Consider the following 20761-nt stretch of genomic DNA (forward strand, 5'->3'; position numbering starts at 1 on the left):
ATGTCGTTAATAATGTAGATTGTTTTGATCCATCTGGTATTCTGTTCTCTGGAGCTAAAGGTAGATCAGAATGAAAATCATGTAATTCTTTGGGATATTCCAGATCAACTTCTAAAATGTAACCAATCTCTGAGTCATCTTGTATTTGTGTTACATCTATATTTGTATCAGACCATTTAAATCCTCCATATGGTAAATATTGACTCATAGCCCATCCATATAAGTTATTAGCATCTAAATACATCAAATAATTAGATTCTTTGTTTTTATCATAATCTTTCATATACTTATTATTTGCCTTTCCATATCTATTACAACATTGGGAGATTCCACTTCTTATTCCTTTTTCTATCATCAAAATCATATCATAATTAGTTATTAGGTCTAATTTAACTTCTGTTGTTTTTAACATCACATCCCATGATAATCCAGGTGCTGTGTAATACCATGCTGGGTCTAATTTATATGTTTTAATGCAAACATCTCTAAAATACTCAAATATATCAGACAATATTAGAACATCTGTTTTCACATATAAATCAGAATATTCACCCATATTCCTAATCTTAAATGCTTCCCAAATGTTTTGAGCATGTTCATAATCTTTATTCGTTATACCACATTTATTTAATATACTATAGAACTCTTGTTTTGGAGGAAGTTTATCCATTTCACATTTCTCCCACGAATCCATATAGTCATAAGGATAAACACCTTTTCTTATAACTAAATCTAATAGATGATTAGGAAAAAACTTAGATGTTTCTCTAAACTGTTCTTTTTTCAAATTACTAGAGAGTTTATCAATACTACTTGGCATAAATCTAAATGAATCTATAAACCTAAGTTTTATTTTTTTTCCAATTTTCTTACTAAATGATATATATCTCTCCTCATTGTTTGATATCAAATCAATTTTCTTTTTATCATATCCAAGTTCCTTAACAAATAAATGAGCGTCATATCCAGTTAGATTATGAATGAATACTGGTATAAAGTTAGGGATTTTATATTTAAAATTACACAGATTGTGAGCTGGTCCTCTGTATTTAGATGTTAAATGATCATGGTCTCTAACTTTATCTTCATATATCTCCCCACCACATATATGACAGATATTTGTTTTTCGAAAGTGTTCTTCTTCTTCTTTAGTCATATTTATTGGTTTAATGTCTTCGTATATCTTTTCGATTTCCTCAACTTCTTTTTTTAACATCTCTACAAACTTTTTTACTGCATCAGGCCCTCTGTAAAGAACTGGTTCCTTATAATCTTCGTGTACATACTTTATGTAATAAGAAAAACTCATTGGTTCATGATGTTGATATTTCATTGTAAAAGACTTAGAGGGATCTGGTTGATATGTTTCCATTTTCTTAGTTAAACACTCAAAATCAGCATATATCACAAATGGAATTCTTATTGATTTTTTAACGTTTTCAAATAAAATAGTTCCTCCCATCACTTCAATCGTTCCCATCTTTTTTTCTTTACAATCGATCTCATGATTTGTTAATTGTTCTGCAGAATTGAAGTACATTAGGCATCTTTCACATATATATTTCTTTCCATGATGATTCGTTAATTGTGAACTTATTAACCTAGATAGACTGTTAATCAAACAGTAATGTGATTTTTCTTTATTTTTTAAATATAACAAATTTACATGCTTATCTAGTTTATTTTTTGTTATTCTTAGAGGATATATTTCATAGCTCTTTTTTTTTCTTCTTTCTTCTTTTTTTCTTCTCCTTCTTTGTTCTTTTCTTCTCCTTCTTTCTTTGTACAGTGCTCTTCATAACTATAAACATTCACTGATATATTCAATCTTTTTTCACATTTGCCTATATCTTGTAAAGCAATAGGTGATTCGATTCCTTTGAGTGCTTCTTTAATTAACTTGATATTATAATTACTAACTCGACCAGGATTGTGATTGTTTTCACCTACTGGATTTAAATATGCAGCTATACAATAAGCAAAACATTCTTCATCTTCATTCTTAATATTCAACACAGCTTTCTTATCTTTGATTTGTTTTGGTAATTCAATATAAGATGATCCTCTAAATGGAACATATTTATTGATTCTTAGCTCTAAATTATTTATTTCTATTAAAGTCCATCCAGATCCTTTTGTTTCAAATTCATCCATCTCTCTTATTAGTTTATCAATCACTTTATCATAAAAGGCATTCAAATCTGTTGATTTTAAAATAATCTCATTCTCAGTTTTAAATGAAAAGCCCATATTCTCATTTTCTCTTTGGTACTCACAGAAAAATTTGAAATTTACTTTCAAGCCCTTTTCTTTCAGTATCTCTGCTATCTTTCTAATAACTATCTCTCTCACATCTTCTAAAAATTCTCTTGGTATGATATGATTAGTCATGTTCCTAATCGAATATGTTTTTAATCTTGATTCGAATGCTGTCTCAATCTCTTGGATTGCTTCACCATTGTATAAAGCATTCTTATGTTCTCTCTTTTCAAGATGGAGATTCTTATAGGTTGGTTTATAGTAATGATTACAGATGTCACATTTTATTTGCTTTTCTCTTTCTTTTCTTGGTTTTGTTATTATATCCTCATGAAAGTTACTAAATATATTTTTTTCTCTTGGTTGTCTTGGTTTTATTATTACATTCTCATGAAAGTTAAATATATTACTAAATTTATATTTCTCTATAAAATCAATTAAGTCTGCTTTCCTTAATCTTGAATAACTTCTAAGATTATTATCTCTACAAAATTGACGCAATTCATGTAGAGTTTGTGATTGTCCTCTCCTTCTATAAATTATAATAAAATCAATTAAGTCTGCTTTCCTTAATCTTGAATAACCTCTAAGATTATTATCTTTACAATATTGACGCAATTCACGAACAGTACGTGATTGCTCCATTTAATAAGGGGAAAAAACATTCAATAATTTTCATGCTGTCAAACACGTCTTACAAACATATCCATATCCATCGGTATTACTTTTCTTTTTGTAAAATTCATCTAAAGATTTTTCTTCCTTACATTTACTACACTTTTTAATTTTATTTAATCGCCTTCTATGAATATCATTTTTCAAATGCTTTTCTAAGTTTTGTTTTAAAATTTTTTTTACCACATTCACATTCTATTAATTCTCTTTTTATGTCTTTGGTTTTAGTATAATAATTTTTATAGTATTTGCTAGTACAACCTTTACACCATAAAAAATATCCATCTTTAGAATTATTATCTTTACTATATTCTTCGAAGGGTTTATTTATTTTACAACGATTACACCGCTTCATTTAATAAGGAAAAAATTTTTTTCATAATTGATAGGAATGTAGAGGAAGTTGACGTCATTTACTGATGATGCGTGGAAGTTGTGAAATATCCTTTTTCTTGTTCAGTTCAGTGAATACAGTCAACATGAGTCTAAAGAAATTGCTAATTTTAATTTAATGATTAGAAACTATGCAAGGCAGTGTGTTCAAGTAGGTGAATTTATTGATGTAGAAGAAGAATCTCTTTTAACAAAAACCAAAGTTTGTGATCTGTATAAAATGATAATGAAAGAAGATAAAAAATTGAAGTATATTCAAGAACTCAAAAGTCTTTTACTAACGTGGAAACAACTAATACAAGACAATCGAAATCAAACAACAGGTGAGAATTACACTCTCTCCTCTCATTTATCTTGGGAAGAAAAGATTAAAAATTTACGAAATGCTCTGAATAATTTAAATTTAAATAAGTTAGATTCTTGTAGAAGAGCCTTTGATATAGGATATTTATTAAATGATTGTTTTCAAATGTTTCAGATTAGGTACTGGCAAAATTCAGAAAAATTAGCGTGGCCTAATTGGTTTAAAAATATAATTAAAATAAAAATTAGTTTATCATATGAAAGACGTCTCAGAAAATTTTATAAAGATATTAGTGAATATAAGATTCTTCTTAAAACTGGTCTATCATTTCATGAACTAAATTCTAAATTACCACATTTTTTTTGTGCTATCAGAGTATTTCCTGAATTTAAACCTTTTTTTACATCTAATGGGGAGAGTTTGTAATTTAACTGCTACTTATGACATCACGGCTACAATCGTATCACTTGTGACATGCGCAGTTTCGACCACTACAATCGTATCACTTGTGACATGCGCAGTTTCGATTGCTACAATCGTATCATTTGTGACATGCGCAGTTTCGACTGCTACAATCGTATCACTTGTGACATGCGCAGTTTCGACCGCTACAATCGTATCACTTGTGACATGCTCAGTTGTAATTTGAAAATCTAATAAAAAGATTATTAAAATTTATAAATGTCTTTTTTATCAATCCAACTATTAAATGAATCAGGATATCCTAACCACTTAACTAAATATTTATTTCCTTTCTTTTTAATTATTTTTTCTATCTTATAAACTTTATCCTTTTTATCATATTTCACTAACTCATTTTCATAAAAAGTTCCTTTAATATCTTTATCATTTAAATCTTTAATTCGATAAGTAATTGGATCTGTCTTCAACACTTTAGATATTATAAATATTTCCTCTGTGAAGGAGGGTAAATAACCTTTCTTAAATGGTTGTTTATATATAGATATTCTAACTGTATCACCTACTTTATATTTAGGAGATTCAGATATAATTTTTCTTTTAAACAAATTTTCATAAACTTTCGATTCATTATCTTCTATACTCGCTTCTACAGGAGTCATTTTTATTGATCTATGATAAGAGTTATTATAATTTTTAATTAATTTATCTAAAACATCTATCCATTTTTTAGTGTTGTTAGCAGTAAAATATTTCCACATTTTCGTCTTTAGAGTTCTATTAAATCTTTCGACTACTGAGCGTTTTATTTCTATATTTTCTGTAGTAAACCAATGAATATTATTATCTTTGAACAACTGTTGTGTCACTTTATTGATAAACTCAGTTCCTTTATCCATTTGTAGCTTTTCCGGTTTTCTTTCCTTAAATATTTTAGCAAATGCTTTAGATATTTCTTCACCCGTTTTCTTTTTAATTGGAATAGCCCAAGCGTATTTACTAAATATATCAATAACAGTTAATATATAATTTGTATTATCATTATATCTTTTGAATTTCTGCATATCCACTAAATCCGCTTGCCATTGATCATCAGTGTGAGAAACGTAAGTTCTTCTTCTACTAAATTTTCTTATAATTGGTTTATGCTTTGTATATTCATCCTGTTGATGTAAAAATTCTTTAATAACTTTTCTAGGTAAACCAGTCTTTCTTTGTAATTCATTTATTCCACAGTAACCAGTTTCAGGATTATAATAAACATCTTTGATCGAACTCATAAAAAAACAGCTTTTTTAGTACCACAAACGGCACACGTTCCTTTTGCTATAGGTTTATTGTTTTTTGTTCTTGTTTCTATAATAATATTTGTTTTTGTTTTCTTTTTACACTTTAAACAATAGATACTATTTATATTGGGAGAAATTCCAAGGCCGAATCTTCTTTTTGATGCTATAATTGGTTTAACAATTCCTCTATCTATTCTCTCTCTAAGTGAGGGGTTTTCTATATCATCTAATTCATTTAACATATTTTTATCACAGATTTCATTTCTAGTTTTTGTATCTTTATTTTTTAAATAACAAATATCATGTCTATATGCAGTTTCATCTACTTTGTTTATTGGTTTACTCCATGACTTGTAGGATAAATCAGGATTTAATCTAGTTTTTCCATGTAAAAGCTGGGTAAATGGCCCTGTAAAATTATAGCCAGGTAAATGCATTTCTGGAGGATTAACTTTATCTTGTAACCATCCTACAATATCTCCACCTTTAATTTGTTTCTTTCTCATTTATTTATTCAAAAATTTATATCCATTCAATTGTGCTTTCTTTATATATTTCTCTAACGGAAAATATTTCATATTTTTAATAAACTGTTCTTCTCTCATATACACGTCAGATTCTGATATACTTCCAGCTTTGAACAGATTTAATAGCTGTTTATAAAATTTAAATGCTTGCTTGTATTCCTCCTTTCTTTCCAATATTTCCCCCTTTTATCTATAACTTCAATTATTCCGGCTCCCAAGCTTAATACTGCTAATGGAACTATAACAAACGCGGATAGACCTGAAGCACTAAATACAAATTTTCCAACTGTTAATGATACACTAATTATATGATAATCGTTATAACTCTTTCTGTAAACATATATTTTCTTTTCTAAGTATTCTTCCATTTATAAAGGAGAAAAATTACGTCGATACTTTATATTTGGGTTCTTGAGATCTAGCATAAAGAAATCGTATGGTTTTTGAGTAGCTTTACTATATGAATTTTTACAAAATGATCCATCTATTTCTCTAATTACCGTATTTTACGGACTATAAGACGCACCTTAATTTTTAAACAATTTTTTAAAAAAATACATATAAGACGCTACGGACTATAAGACGCACCTGAATTTTGGAGGCAATTTTTCGAAAAAAAAAGTGCGTCTTATAGTCCGTAAAATACGGTATCTGTTTAATTTCTCTATCTTGAATCTTGAAGAAAATAATATAATTATAGTTTCTTCTTATATTAATTGGTGTTGAATAATAGGATTGAGATACGTAAATAATTGAAGCATTTTTCTTCCTTCCTTTAATAAAGAAATCTACAATTTTAGATTGATCTTTTTCAGTAATACAATCATCAAAGACGACAAGATTCTTCTGATTAGGATCCAAACTATCAACGTCAATCATATCATCTATGTTATTAGTAAATAATGTTAATTTTTTAAATTTATGAAACAATTCGAGTAGTTTATATTTCTTTTTACTTTTCAAACTCATAATATCTTCCTCTTCAACATCATCAAACTGTGTAAAATTCTCTTGTAATTTTTCATATTTTGGTTCATTAATATCTTTTGCACATACGTATAAAGCATCGAAACTAAGCTGATCATAAATTAGATTTAATAAGAGATTTGTTTTTCCACATCCTGACGGACCAACGATTAAGAGTCTGAATGGATGATTAGGTAATAATGGATTCTGATTAGGATCTTTGTATTCATCCGGTTCTGTATAATCTTTTATCTTAATCATTTATATGTTTAAAAATTTCAGCTTGAGCTAAATGCTATTTCAGCTTGGGCTAAATGCTTGAGCTAAATTTTTTAGCATAGTAAATGGATGAGAAGACAAAGAAAGCATTACTTACTTTAGCTAAGCAGAACAGAGCACTAAGAAAGAAGAATAAAGAACAATTATTAGGTAAAACAAGATATGAAGAAAGTCTTTCAGAGTTTCATAAACCAGTTACAGAGAAATTAGAGGTTCCTATAGAAGATGTTAGACAAGATTTAAAAGCTATTGAAGATGCTATTCATAATATAACAATTCCTTCTACTATTGATTCATCATTTCCTCAACTTCCTGATGCAGAATCAACTTTAGTCGAATCCACACCAAAAACGAAGTATAGATATACTGCTGAAAACTTAGATGAAGGATTAGATGTTTCCTATTTAGAGCAAAATAGTTTTATTCTTCCTTCACAATTAGTTAATAAACCTAACGAAATAGAAGAAATGCTCGAAAAAGCAGAAAGAAGAACGAAATCATTAGGTTCATTTAAAGCAAAAGTGAATAGAAAATTAAAGAAACCTATAGATGATTTTCAAAGAAAAGCATTAGAAGAGGAGTTAAATTTGTATCAGTCTGATTTAGATTTATTTAAACTTTATAGAGAAAAATTAAAAGTTTTAAAGTCTGCTTCACAATCATTTAAAATTAGTGGAGAAGGATTAGTTAGTGAATTAGAAAAATTAACTGATAAGCTGTTAGGTGGAGATAAAAAAGTACATAATAAAATTGTTGAAATTCTAGATCTATTATTAAACTCGGGAGAAATAACAGCCAATACGGTGAAAGAGTATTATTCAAAATTTTTATCTAATTAAATGAGTAATTATATTAAGACCAGAATCTATCTCAGTGAATCTCAAAAGAATAAATTGAAATCAGCCTTTAAGAATGATGAAGAAATAAATTTACAAATAGATAAATCTAAACCTCCTAATAATGATATGTTTTTAACAAAAACTCAAATAAAAAATATTAATGAAGGAAAGAGAATAAAAATAAGTAGAACACAATTAAAAAAGAATGGAGGTTTCTTACCATTTTTAATTCCAATTTTAACAACTTTAGCTACAGGGGCCTTATCAGGTGCAGCAGGATGGGGAGTCAAAAAAGCTTTAGATAAAGTAACTGGATCAGGATGTAATAAAAAAAAAGGCGGTCTCCTTCTTCCAAAAGGCCCTTTAGGTCCAATATGGCCAAATTTCAAATTAGGGGGGAAAGGAGTGATTCAGAATTGGGAATATCCAATGAGACGATAAATGATAATATAAAAAATGAAAAAGGTTTTAGAGGTGTGTTTACGGTTGATCTATTACCGAAAACAATTAGAAAATTTGAAAACGGTATAATTAATTTAGATATTTCAACTGGAAATGGCACACACTGGGTTTGTTATTATAATGACCCCAAATATTCCTTCGTTGAATTCATTGATCCTTTTGGAGAATATAAGTTAAAAAATGTAAGATTGAAAAGAGAGATAATTCCGAAAGAAATCATAAAATATTTAAAAACATCTAAAAAAGAAATAAGATATAACTCTAGTTTTCTTCAGAATCCTACATCTGTTAGATGTGGTTACTATTGCATGAAATATATAGTAGAAAGAAATAAAGGTAAATCTCCCATTGAAGTTCTATACTCATTTACACAAGAACCGAGCGAGTTTAATGAGAATTTTGTTTTATATAAATGAAACTAATAGTCTTAGATTCGAAAAATGCTGATAAATCAGAAGACTTTACAATCGAGTTTAAAAATCCAATACCTGTAAATAATTCAAAATTAGCTCTGAAATCAATGTCTATGTGGGTTTCTTGGCATAATATCGATGAAAAATTTAATAACAATACCTTTAGATATTTGGTAAAACAAAGTGGTATGATGTAACGATAGAAAATGGAAATTACACTCTTCAAGAACTAAATAACTTTTTAGTAAAATTCTTTGGAATTCCTCCTATAAAGTTTGGAATTCATTTTGCAACAACGAGATTTATAATTCATTTAGAACCTGGATATAAAATTGATCTGAGTAAAGGAAAACTCCACGAGTTATTAGGTTTTGAACCAAAGATATATGAAGATGAAGAACAAAAAGGAAAATACATAGCAAATATTTCAAAAGGAATCGATGATATTCATATTCATTGCGATGTAATCAGTGGAGTAGAGTACAACGATTTCACGAGTGATATTCTTTATTCTTTCACACCCTCTCATCCACCTGGAAGTTTGATAAAAATTGAAGAGATTAATCCCATATTTTGGGATTAATCTCTTCAATTGGGATTAATTAATTGGTGTTCTGTTAGATTAATTAAAAGTAATGTTCAAAATGGTTCTAGTGGAACAATAATTGTAAATACAACCACAGATGAAATCAGAAATATTTTTGTAATCCCACAATATCAAGAAAAAGAAAACGATCAGAATCAAAATAATATGATATTTGATAACTTAGATATGATGAGATGTTGGTTAAGAATTAATAATGATAAATATCCAACAGAAGATTATAATGTTAGCTTTAAACCTGGAGAATTAGATTATTCGAGATATTATTCTGATTTCTTAGCGGGAGGATTAAATACTAATAACACAGAGTCTGGTTCTTTAGTAAGTTATACAAACTATGGGAGACTGTATCCAATAATTCATTTCGATGTTTCTAATCACCCCTCTTATAATAATGTAGATAATTTGAAAGTTGAATTCTTTTGGCAATTGAGAGAAACACCTGCTAAACTGTATAGATTTTATTTTGTTTTAGTTGAAAAAAGAGAAGGAATTATGAATATGTACAACAGGACTTTTAAAACCATTAAAACTTTATTAAATGGCTTGGTTTCCTTTTGGTCATTATTATGATGAAGTAAAAGAAGGTCCTCCTGGTCCTCCAGGTAATGGTTTCAAATTAACGTATGATGGAAATTATGATATGCAAAATAAGATCTTAAAATATTGCGAACATCCAACAGAAGAAAACGATGCTGCAACTAAGGAATATATTGATAAGTTAAAAATAATCAAAGAATTAAATAATGATTTTCAAACTTTTGCAAAAGAAAATGCTAATAAATTTAAAATATTAGAAGAAGATCATATAACTGATAAAACTGATTTACAAAAAAATATTAATGATTTAAATTTAAGTATTAATAATTTCATAACAGAAACGAGTAAAAGAGTTCAGGAATTAACTAGTAAATCTCTGCAAATGTATAATGGCGTATTCAATGCAAGAAACAAAAGAATTGGTAATGTTGATGATCCAACGGAAGAGAAAAATGTTGTGAATAAACAATATTTTGAAAATAATGCAATCGTTTTAAAAAATGACATGTTTGATGCTAATAAAAAGAGAATAATAAACGTTTCACAACCCACTTCTAAATTTGAAGTTGCTAATAAATATTACGTTGATACTAAAATAACGAGTGAATTAAATAAAGTGCCCCATACAAGTATTATTGAATTTAAATTTTTGTTAGAGAGGGGAAGGGCTTATCTCCCACAAGAAAAATTTAAAGGAAATAATGAATATCTGTTACCAGAAAATGGATACATTAGAAAAATAAATCATTTTACGGAAAAAGGGAGCGCTGGTTTTGATTTTGGAATATTTTTAAATAATACATTTGCAGAAGAAGGTAATGTCATTCCATTTAAAGCACAAGATTTGTTGACAGTTGGAACCCTCAGTAGATATCCAGCCAATGGAAACCGCATTCTTGTGGAAGAACTACATTTAATATATTTATTTGTTGTATATGATATGTAGTTTTTATTCACATGATGATAAGTTCTAACGTTTTAATATTGATAATTTTTTTCCTATATAAATGGAGACATTGAAGAAACTAAACAATATTGGAAAACTTCAAAATATTCCAACAAAGAAATTATATGAGTTGGAAATTGATTATGAATATCCAATTGAATATATTAAAACAATATCCACTCGCTTTGGTGAGAAAAATTTAGTAGTTCTTAGGGATAGAGAATTGGATGAATTTTAAGTTTTTCTTCCTGATTGTTTTAATAAAAAATTACAGAATGAAGATTTAAAAGAGATGAATAATTTTAAATTTGTATATGGGGGTATGAGAAATTGTGGGAATAAATATAAAGCTCATATTATTAAGTTTGTTTGACTTTTTTTATATTTTCTTTTTGTAATAAATAAATTAATGGATTTAATTTTGTTTACATTCATTGATTTTGTTAAAATTCATTAAATTTAAAAGAATTTAAATTCAATGAATTTGATTAAAGTTTTGTTTAAATTCAATGAATTTTAGTATTGATTTTGATTAAATTCATTTAATTTTTAAAATCAAAATTTTGGGGGAGAACTCTCATTTCTCTACTACTATTGATACCATTTGGAGATTGAGATTTCAGATCTTACAGCATCCCTCATACAGGCCTGACTGTGCTCCATCTGACTATTGTATTTGGACCCCTGAAGAACATTTGAGAGGACAAAGAATTGCAGATGATGAAAGAAGTAGTGTATTCAGTCAGGAAAATGTTTTTGGTGCATTCCTGACTGAATGCACAACCAAAATCATTCTTTTATGATGGAATAAAGAAAGTGATGCAATGGTGTGAGAAATGTATTGGAAAGGAGGGTGAATTACCTTTTGAAACACTTATATCTATTAATAAATAGTGCTGAGAAGGAGATAGATAGACACCTATATCTAGTTATGTTAATTGTCATTATTGGGAAAAATATTGAATTGGAAAGAACATGAAGTGTTCATTTTAAATAATCGGATCAAATTAGACAATTTTCTTACTTATTATTTCAAGGAATCCATAGAATATTTCTGTATTTTAATACTTAATAATAATAAGTCCTAAAAGAAAATAAAAACAAATATTTCAGACACAATAAATAAAATTATTCAAAAAATCTTTCTTTTATCAGTGATAAAATCAATAATAATCTTTACGAAGGAACTATCATAAAATATAGACGTACCTCACTAATATGGAAAGTTAAGTTTCAGGTTATTACAGTAAGGTGAAGATTGCCTTACACTTTTTTCACTTGCCAGTTCATATAAAGCCTAAAAACATATTTACACTGTCTAAATGCACAATAGTGCTAGGCTTAAAAAAGATGTAACAGTAAAAATAATAATTAAGAGATTTTGTATGATTTCTTTTTAAGTGTGAGGCAAGTGCCAAAAATAATAAACATGAATATAATTGAAATGCATTGTAAAGCAAAGTATGTCTGAATAGAATACAGAAATAACATTTTGTTAAGGAAACATTTCTGTGTTATGCTACTTTACCATTTGTTTTACATATGTGGAAAAGTTTGATAATGGTATGATGATGATACCCAAATGAAAAATTTATCATTAGAAAACTAAAATAAACTTAATGTTTTGGCTTATTATAGATTTCTTAGGATTTTTCATATAAAGAATTAAAAACAGTAAGAATTATCTTATTTGTAATAGGTATTAAGCATTATTAGGAATTAACTGTTATTAGTAAGTTTATTTGGAAACATCAAATAATGAAAAACTCTTAATTTGTATTTAATGATTTCTTAATCATTAAGATGTATATGTTAATGTGTAGATATAAATTTAATAACAACATAATTTTTTAATATAAAGTCTGTTTAATACTCATTTTAACTGAAATTATTGTATTGTAGAATTACAGAAAAATTTAAGAGTCATCATTTTTGGTTATTTATTTGTGAAGAACTTACCCATGTTGATGTAAAAAAGTTAACATCACTATTAGAAAGATTTAATGCTTCTGAAGTAAGTATGTCTACTGATACATTTTGAAAATAAGAGAATTTATTATTATTTTTTTAGATTTTATTGTCAGGATTTGTAATACATGTATACAGCATATGTATAAATATCATATACTGTATATTAGTGATGTGAGTATATAAAAGTATATATATTTAGAGAAAGAGAGAGAGAAATCACATTTATATACCATATGAGTTTTATTTCTTAGGTATGACTGTTGTATATTCAACTCTAATTTAAAATATAGAATTATTACAATAGAATAAGACATATAGAATGGTGGTGAACAAATAAAAAGTTCATTACTAACATCACAGCACAAAGATACATCATTGAAGAACAGTCTTATCACAAATCTTGCATATTAGTAAATTGTAAAGCCATCTCCAACATTGATCAGTTTGCATTAATTGCCAGACTGAGTTTGCCAATTTCCATTTTTTAATGCTAGTAATTAAACTGTTCTTCAAATAAACTGTAAATAATATCAAGTAGCATTGACATTGAAACATAAATTACATTAATTAATGACATTAATACATTTTTAAAAGTTATTAGAATAATTTACAAGTTGTTTAAAGTGATACTGATATGTGGTCTGATAAACTCTTAAAATTATGAGCTATGTTCAGTCAGTTTTTATTTTTCAGTATGTATTTAATAAAGAATTATACTATGACTCTTGTTTAAATTAAATGATGCAATATATAGAATTTTCTTTCCTTTATAAAAGAATTAAAATGTTTTGGAGTATTGAACAAACAAATTGTTTTATCAAGAAATAGATATGTTAATAAAGATCATAAAGGAAATAAAACTACTAATGACAATGATAAAACTTAATAATGAGTGAGTTAAAATATAAAATTATTGATTCTTTTCTATAGGTTTTAATACCTATAGAAAAGAATCAAGCTTTATAAAATAAACTAGCAGATAAACTCGGCATTGCTCAGGCAAAAGTAACAACAGCGAAGATTAAGATTATTACATTATAGCCAATCTTACACATTTTCACAGAATGCAAGAATTAGGTCCCCCTGTTTCCAGACTAATTAGAAAATTTTTAGATGGTCTAAAAATATGTTCGATTTTCCACAAAAACGCAAAACACTGCATCTGCACCTGTAAATCTTGCACGTCGCTTTCTCTTAACACTTCCATTGTTAAGGAATACACTTCTTTCATCCCCATGTGGTACCCTACTAAAACGCAGTTAAAAACAAAAAATTGCATCTAAAATAGTACAGTAGAAGCTGAGTTCTTTAGGATAAGCCTTCATTCTTTCCCTCCCCCGTGGGGGAATTTCGAAAAATCCCTTCTTAGTGTATGTTCTCATGACATACCCTAACTGTGTACCAAATTTCAACTCCTAACCATTTGGGCTCTGCGCTTATTATTATTATCAACCCATCTCAATTATATAGGTGATGATGATGATGATGATGATGATGATGATGATGATGATGATGATGATGATGACGACTATAATAACAAAGGATGATAACAATGAGATATATTTTATTTCATTTAAGTATATTTATAATTAAAATTATTTGGAAATGTCAATATTAAATGTATAGTTGCTTGTTTATTTACAAGACATTAAAATGATTTAAATAAAGATTGAATCATTTCAACAATTAAGTGAAATAAATATTTTCACTGCTACATTTTATTTTAAATATTGTTATATATTCTAAATCATTTTAAAATAAAAAATATTATTATTATTCAACAAAAGATAAATATTAAGTTAAATTTTTGTTTTAATATTTTTCATTTATATTTAAAAATTTAATTTTCATTTTTCTAAATATTATTAAAGTTGATCAATTAAATTAAAATTTAATTTCTAAATTACAAACTAGGATCACTTTTTAGGACATGCTCTGAGAGATAGAGAAGCAACTATAATTCATCATTTTGCATTTTCAGAAGATCCTTCATCATTTTCTTATCCTGAATTTTCAGCTGGCATCATATTAAGCAAGTCATTAGTTAAAAAGTATGTTTATTTGTAAGTTTTATATAAGATGAAAAATAGTGTATGTTAAAATGACCAGAATCTTGAATTAAGTAGCACAGTCTTGCTTTTTAATATGCTGACTTTTAAAAGAAAAGTGTTCGAAAAATTTCCACTTTTGGACTGTTTCGTAGTTATATTCAGAAATAGCCAATATTTATTGCATAAATATTGGCTATTTCTGTATATAGTCAAGCATGAATCATAAATAGGTTACAACATAAAAATTTTAATATCCACTTCTTAGAAACAGTAGTCTATTTACAAATTAGGTAATGTTAATACTCAATTTTTATATTGGAAATTATTGTTTTTGCCATATTAATTATTATCATCAGTTTTAAAAATATAAAAGTTATCTGGAATTTAATTTTTACATACTTTTAGTTATCACTTTATAAACTGATGATATTAATTTTTTCATGGTTATTTCAAAAAATCATGAATAAAAAGAACCATTATTGGTTCTTCTTATTCATGTTTAACCAGTAATATTTGTCATGTTATTTTGGAATTTGTTTCTTTGTATTTTTGTTAACATGAAACAATTAACAAAGTAATTATTAAAAAGAAAAAAATATTTAAAAAAATTAGAATAAAATGCCCCTTTTTCAGTTAAAAAAGTGTGATATAATAATATGGTGTTTACATTGCAGAGCTTAAATAGGATTTGTTTTCTTTGGTTTCAGCATCAGATGTATGTATTTCTGACCCAGAATTATTAAATTTAAAGCTTCATTGATTGATAACTTTCTGTATACAACCATTTTACAAACATTAAAATATTAAACAATATGTGCCATATAGCAATGGAAAAATAATAATTTCATTAAACACACTTCCTACGTCAACTACAGACTAGTCTAAGCAACCCAGTTCCGTAGAATAACATGTAAAACTGTAAACAAGTGAGACTTGTCCTTTGTGTTTTACAGGAAACCGATTTGATAAGTTATAATTTGTATGTCTATGGATGAATCTTTATATAATTACTGTATCATTTTTTGAATTTGATCTCACAAATTTGGTTACAGTATATTCTTGGAATTTTAACCAATTTGAGTAGGCCATTATTTCACTAACTACATTATTTAAATTTTATGAAAAAATCTCATTACTTTCATTTATGAAAAAAAAATAAAAAATCATCCAAAGAAGAATATAATATAAGTATTAGTATATATATTGCCATTTTATATTAATGTAACAAACATGTTAAATGCTTTAAGATTAAATTCTTATTATTTGATTTTATTTATTATAATATATATATGAAATACTGTATTTCTTTGATTAAACACTAGGAGGGTTTATTTTAAAAATGCATGTATCGCCAGGGATTTTTGAGACAGGGATTTATTACCCTATAACAAAAAATAAATAGATAAAAATTGAAAGAAATATTTTACTTGTTTTAATTTACAGGTTACAGCTACAACATTTGAAATAATTACAATATTCATAATTAATCTGATTCAGCATCTTTTGATATTGTTGGAATCAGGATCTTGACTACAATCTTCTGGTTCAAACTCATCAACTTGGTTGGATGGCTGAGGCAGTTAAGGCACCAACCTGTCACTCCAGAGTGATAAGTTGATATCTTAACTGCCTCGGGAGGGTCGAAAAACCCTAAGATTGTTTTGGGGATGATATTTTTCATGTCTGTTGGGACAGACCTGGCTTCACTACCTGGCCACCCCATTGTGGGGCCTGGTCAAACTTACAATGGGCTTGAAAAAAAGGCCCTCTTACTGCTCACAGGGTGGAAAGAGTAAAACAAAAAAAACCTGCCATTCTAAACTACATTATCCTATACAGATCTGTACTTCAACATGTTTCCATGCTTTTCAATATGGGATTTATTTTTTAACACCACCTTCATTCTCCAGGGCTTATTCAATGACTTAGAGATATAAATTGAGAAAATATACGAATAATATAAATATAAATACCATATTTTTAATAATATAATCTGAATTTTACTTTTTTATGTAATCTTTTTCAACTTTAGAATAAATAAATGTATTTCTTAGTAATGAATTAAAATAAACAATAATTATTTATTTTATTTTTATTTTAGAATTTCAAAAAAATGGAACAAGCATGCTTCTCATGATTTTTCAATTGATGCAAAACATGAGGTAATACATATGTAATTATTCTATTATCAGTATTATTATTTTATAGCACTTAATTTATTTAAATTATAAAATTATTTGCATTTGTGATTAAAAAAAATAATAATATAACAATTTTTGTCCTTTTTATCTTAGCAAATTGATCTAAGAAAAAAGTTGTCATATTTTATTACTATTAACAAAGTTTATCAAAATTATTGGTGAAGTTATGACTAATGTAGTAACTAATGAGCAAACCACACTTTATCATACTAATTATTATCAGATATATTTATATTATGCTGCAGTTTATTAAAAAAATATTTAAATTTTAATTCTTTAAGTAGGTTTGTAATTGGTAAATTCTACTATTGCCATTTCTTGATTTATTTTATGAAAGCAGATTAAGAGACATACGAATTTTTCAAATTTTTTCATTTTATTTTATTTTCATTAAGCAATTTAAAATGTATGAAACACAATTGCAGATATATGTTTTTAAAATCTTGCAAATGCAGATACATAGTCTACTTATTGATTTGAAAGAAAAGATTATTATAATAAAAATATTTCTAACTTAATTTTTGATTATATTACAAATATTCATCAATTTTCTCATAGTAAACCTTTGAATAATTATTTTTGAAGATGTTAGAAATGTATGCTCCATCATTAAAATATTGAAATCTCAGCAATGAGGAACGTATATATACATCGAGGGCGATCGTATGGCAGTGGTGAGGGACATGTATATATCCGCTAAATTTTTTTGGTGTATCGCCAAAAACTACTGCAAGAAAATTTCACATAAAAAATGAATTATGTAACAATAAAAAAAAAGACTTTTCTTTGCTAGACATAACTGTTTACAAATACTTTTTCTGAAACAGAAATGAGAAAAATTGCGTGAAAAAATACTTTAAAAATTTTCCAGGTATATTCTCCACTATCAAGGGATAGAACCATACCTGAATCTCCCACTGCTGAAAGGTTAATCATAGCTTAAAACATGAAAACAGTGGAACCCTATTTATCCAGAATGAGAAAGATGCAGCATACGGCAAGAAAGACATACAGCAAACCTATAAATGTGAAAAAAAATCAAAGAACTAACTTGTAAATAGTACATTCTTGCCTGAATATAATGTTGCAGCTGTAAGAATACTGTTTTCCCTTTGCTCAATGCCAATTTTGAACACCTGCGACTTTATAACCGAGGATCAGGTAACAAAAATAAATACAGTACAGTATATCAAATACTTCAGTTCAAATTAGTCCTATAGGCTTAGCACTCCGTAGGGAAACCAATTACCAGTTTACCTTGAAAAAGGTCGTAAAGAGAAGTTCTACCCCACAAACGGTCAGGAAACTTATGTACGTGTACCGTACCAGCTGACAGAAAACAAAGAACTGATACTGTATGTAGATACATCTTTTGCTTTATACTGTTTATATATACTTTTACAACAATATTATGTGCAATAAATAAAATAAACAACACAGTTTAGATGTACTGTACATTATATATTGTTAATGGATTTTCAGTCATCTGGATTGAGCCTGGTCCTGTTTGAGCTGGATAAACACAGTTCCACTGTATCACAAAGATATATATAAAAACAATATATGACTATTTTAGGGTTACAACTTATAATGAATATCATGCACAACTAATGCTCCTGAATCAAATATTGATCATTACTACTGTGTTGATTGTGTTTATTTATAGAAATTAATAAATGATAATTAAAAATATTTATAAAGTGTGGAAAGTTTTTATTGATTGTCCTTATATATATACATATGTGTGTGTGTTATATTTATATATTTGAAAATCTGCAATTCTATTTTAACTTTGTTTCTACAAATTACTGTTATGGATTGATATTTTATTTACCTAGAGATCATTTTCATTTTAGCATAACATACAGATTAATCTGTAGAAAGTTCTTAAAATTTAAAATATATTTGATAAAATTTTTTTCTAATTGATTCTTAATTTTATTACCCATCTGTTTAATTTTCATTTAATACATTTGATTCTTTTATTTAGAACTTCATTTTAATCATAAACAACTACAGATTATTTGCAAATCATTTTTTTTTAACGGATTAAAATCAGAAAAATTTAGGAAAATGAAAATGAAATAAAAGTATGGCATTAATAATCAAAATATTATTCTTATGAACTTAGTGATTAAATAATTGGATCAGACTGTGTTAACCAATTCATTGATTTCATCTAATAATGTCATATGTTTTTTGAAATTAATTAAAAATTAACATAGTTTTCATTATTTTATAGTTTGCCAAATTTATTTGGAGTAATGAAATCAGTATTAGTTTACAAAACATTCCTGAATTCTGTTTATCAAGATTGTCTGAAAAATGTGTAACATGGATCACCGAATCAACTCCACCATGTGTAAGATTGAAAATTTTATGTTTCAGTTTATAAATTTCTATTTGATATATGATTTGTTGTGTTATTGATATATAAAATTATTTAAATATTCAATGATACACTATATAAATGTTAAAAATATAAATTATAAATATAAAAAAACACCTTTCAGTTGGGAGTGGGAATCATTGCATTAATAGCAAGGAGTTATAAATGAACAATTAGAAACAGATTTTCTTTTTTTCAAGTCTAAATATTTGTGATAACATTTTAATTACTAATAAATTTATATGGATTATAAATAACTGAATTTTTGTAATTTAATAGCTCTTTGGTTGTACAGGATCTATTAGAACCAGTTGTTTATATCAATCATGTATTTTTAAACTTTATTTTAGGAATATGAAGTGAATAGAGACGATGTTTGCTTTTTTGTAAAAACTTGTGAAAAATTTCATGCAGATAGAGGTAAGGTAATTTCTACTTTAAACTTTTGAAATAACTAATAACCAATCCTTCCTTCTTTAAAATTACAATGCACATTAATCATCAGTTTTTGAAATTAAAATGTACATTTTAACTTTGTGTATTTACAAATGAATAACTTTGTATTTAATTAAAAAGAAACAAAAATGGAACAGTGTTAAACTGTTTCATTTTTGTCAAAGTTTTAATATAATAAGATATTAATAACAAATATGGTAAATAAATTATTATAAAATAACATGAATGGTTACTTTTAAGTTATCTTTATGTTGGGAAAATATTAGTTATTGTCATTTCTCAATCACTTGATGATTATCAATGTTGTTTTAAAAACTATGTCCTAATACTTATAAAGGAAATGTTTTTTTGTTTTAGAATTTTTTAAATTTTTATGTCAGTATATAACTCTCAATGATGAGGAGACAAAATACAAAAATAATTGCTAATACAAATTCTTGTGAACAATGAATGACAGGAATAGATTTGGAAATTGTCTTAAATGGTTATGCATAACAATGGTTTGCTGTTGTTAAACTTTTTGCAAACTTTTGTGGTTATTACAAATTTATATATCTTTGCAGTTCTTTATTTTCATTGTTTTTATATGTATATATGTTAATTAAATAATATAATATATGTATATACATATAATATAATATACTAATTAGAAATGAAGCTATTGTTTTTAATGGCCTGAGCTTGAATGCATCTTCTAAGAAAAAATTTCCTGTAAACTTGTAGTGGCTAACTTTCATTCAGCACTCTGGAAATCCTCATTTAAGTTCTCTTTAGTGA

At 26.7% G+C, this 20761-nt stretch overlaps 2 protein-coding genes across 2 annotated transcripts in view; one reads left to right on the forward strand and one right to left on the reverse strand.

Annotated features, from left to right (window-relative positions):
• LOC136984377 (beta-1,3-glucosyltransferase) overlaps positions 1–20761 on the forward strand; it is a 39408-nt gene that overhangs the window by 4658 nt on the left and 13989 nt on the right. The window contains exons 5-9 of the mRNA XM_067281346.1: positions 12819–12930; positions 14802–14938; positions 17040–17100; positions 19382–19501; positions 19879–19948. Of these exons, the coding sequence (XP_067137447.1) occupies positions 12819–12930; positions 14802–14938; positions 17040–17100; positions 19382–19501; positions 19879–19948 (500 nt within the window). The remainder of the gene's footprint in view (positions 1–12818; positions 12931–14801; positions 14939–17039; positions 17101–19381; positions 19502–19878; positions 19949–20761) is intronic.
• LOC136984396 (uncharacterized) lies at positions 1696–2904 on the reverse strand. The gene has a single exon (XM_067281365.1). It carries the CDS (start codon positions 2902–2904, stop codon positions 1696–1698), a length of 1209 nt encoding a protein of 402 aa, XP_067137466.1.

The sequence above is a fragment of the Centruroides vittatus genome, unplaced genomic scaffold, assembly GCF_030686945.1.
Source record: "Centruroides vittatus isolate TY-2023 unplaced genomic scaffold, ASM3068694v2 contig_918, whole genome shotgun sequence".
Classification (NCBI taxonomy): Eukaryota; Metazoa; Arthropoda; class Arachnida; order Scorpiones; family Buthidae; genus Centruroides; species Centruroides vittatus.

Coding starts and splice junctions, on each gene's coding strand:
- LOC136984396 (XM_067281365.1), bottom strand. CDS start 2,904: ATGGAGCAATCACGTACTGTTCGTGAATTGCGTCAATATTGTAAAGAT.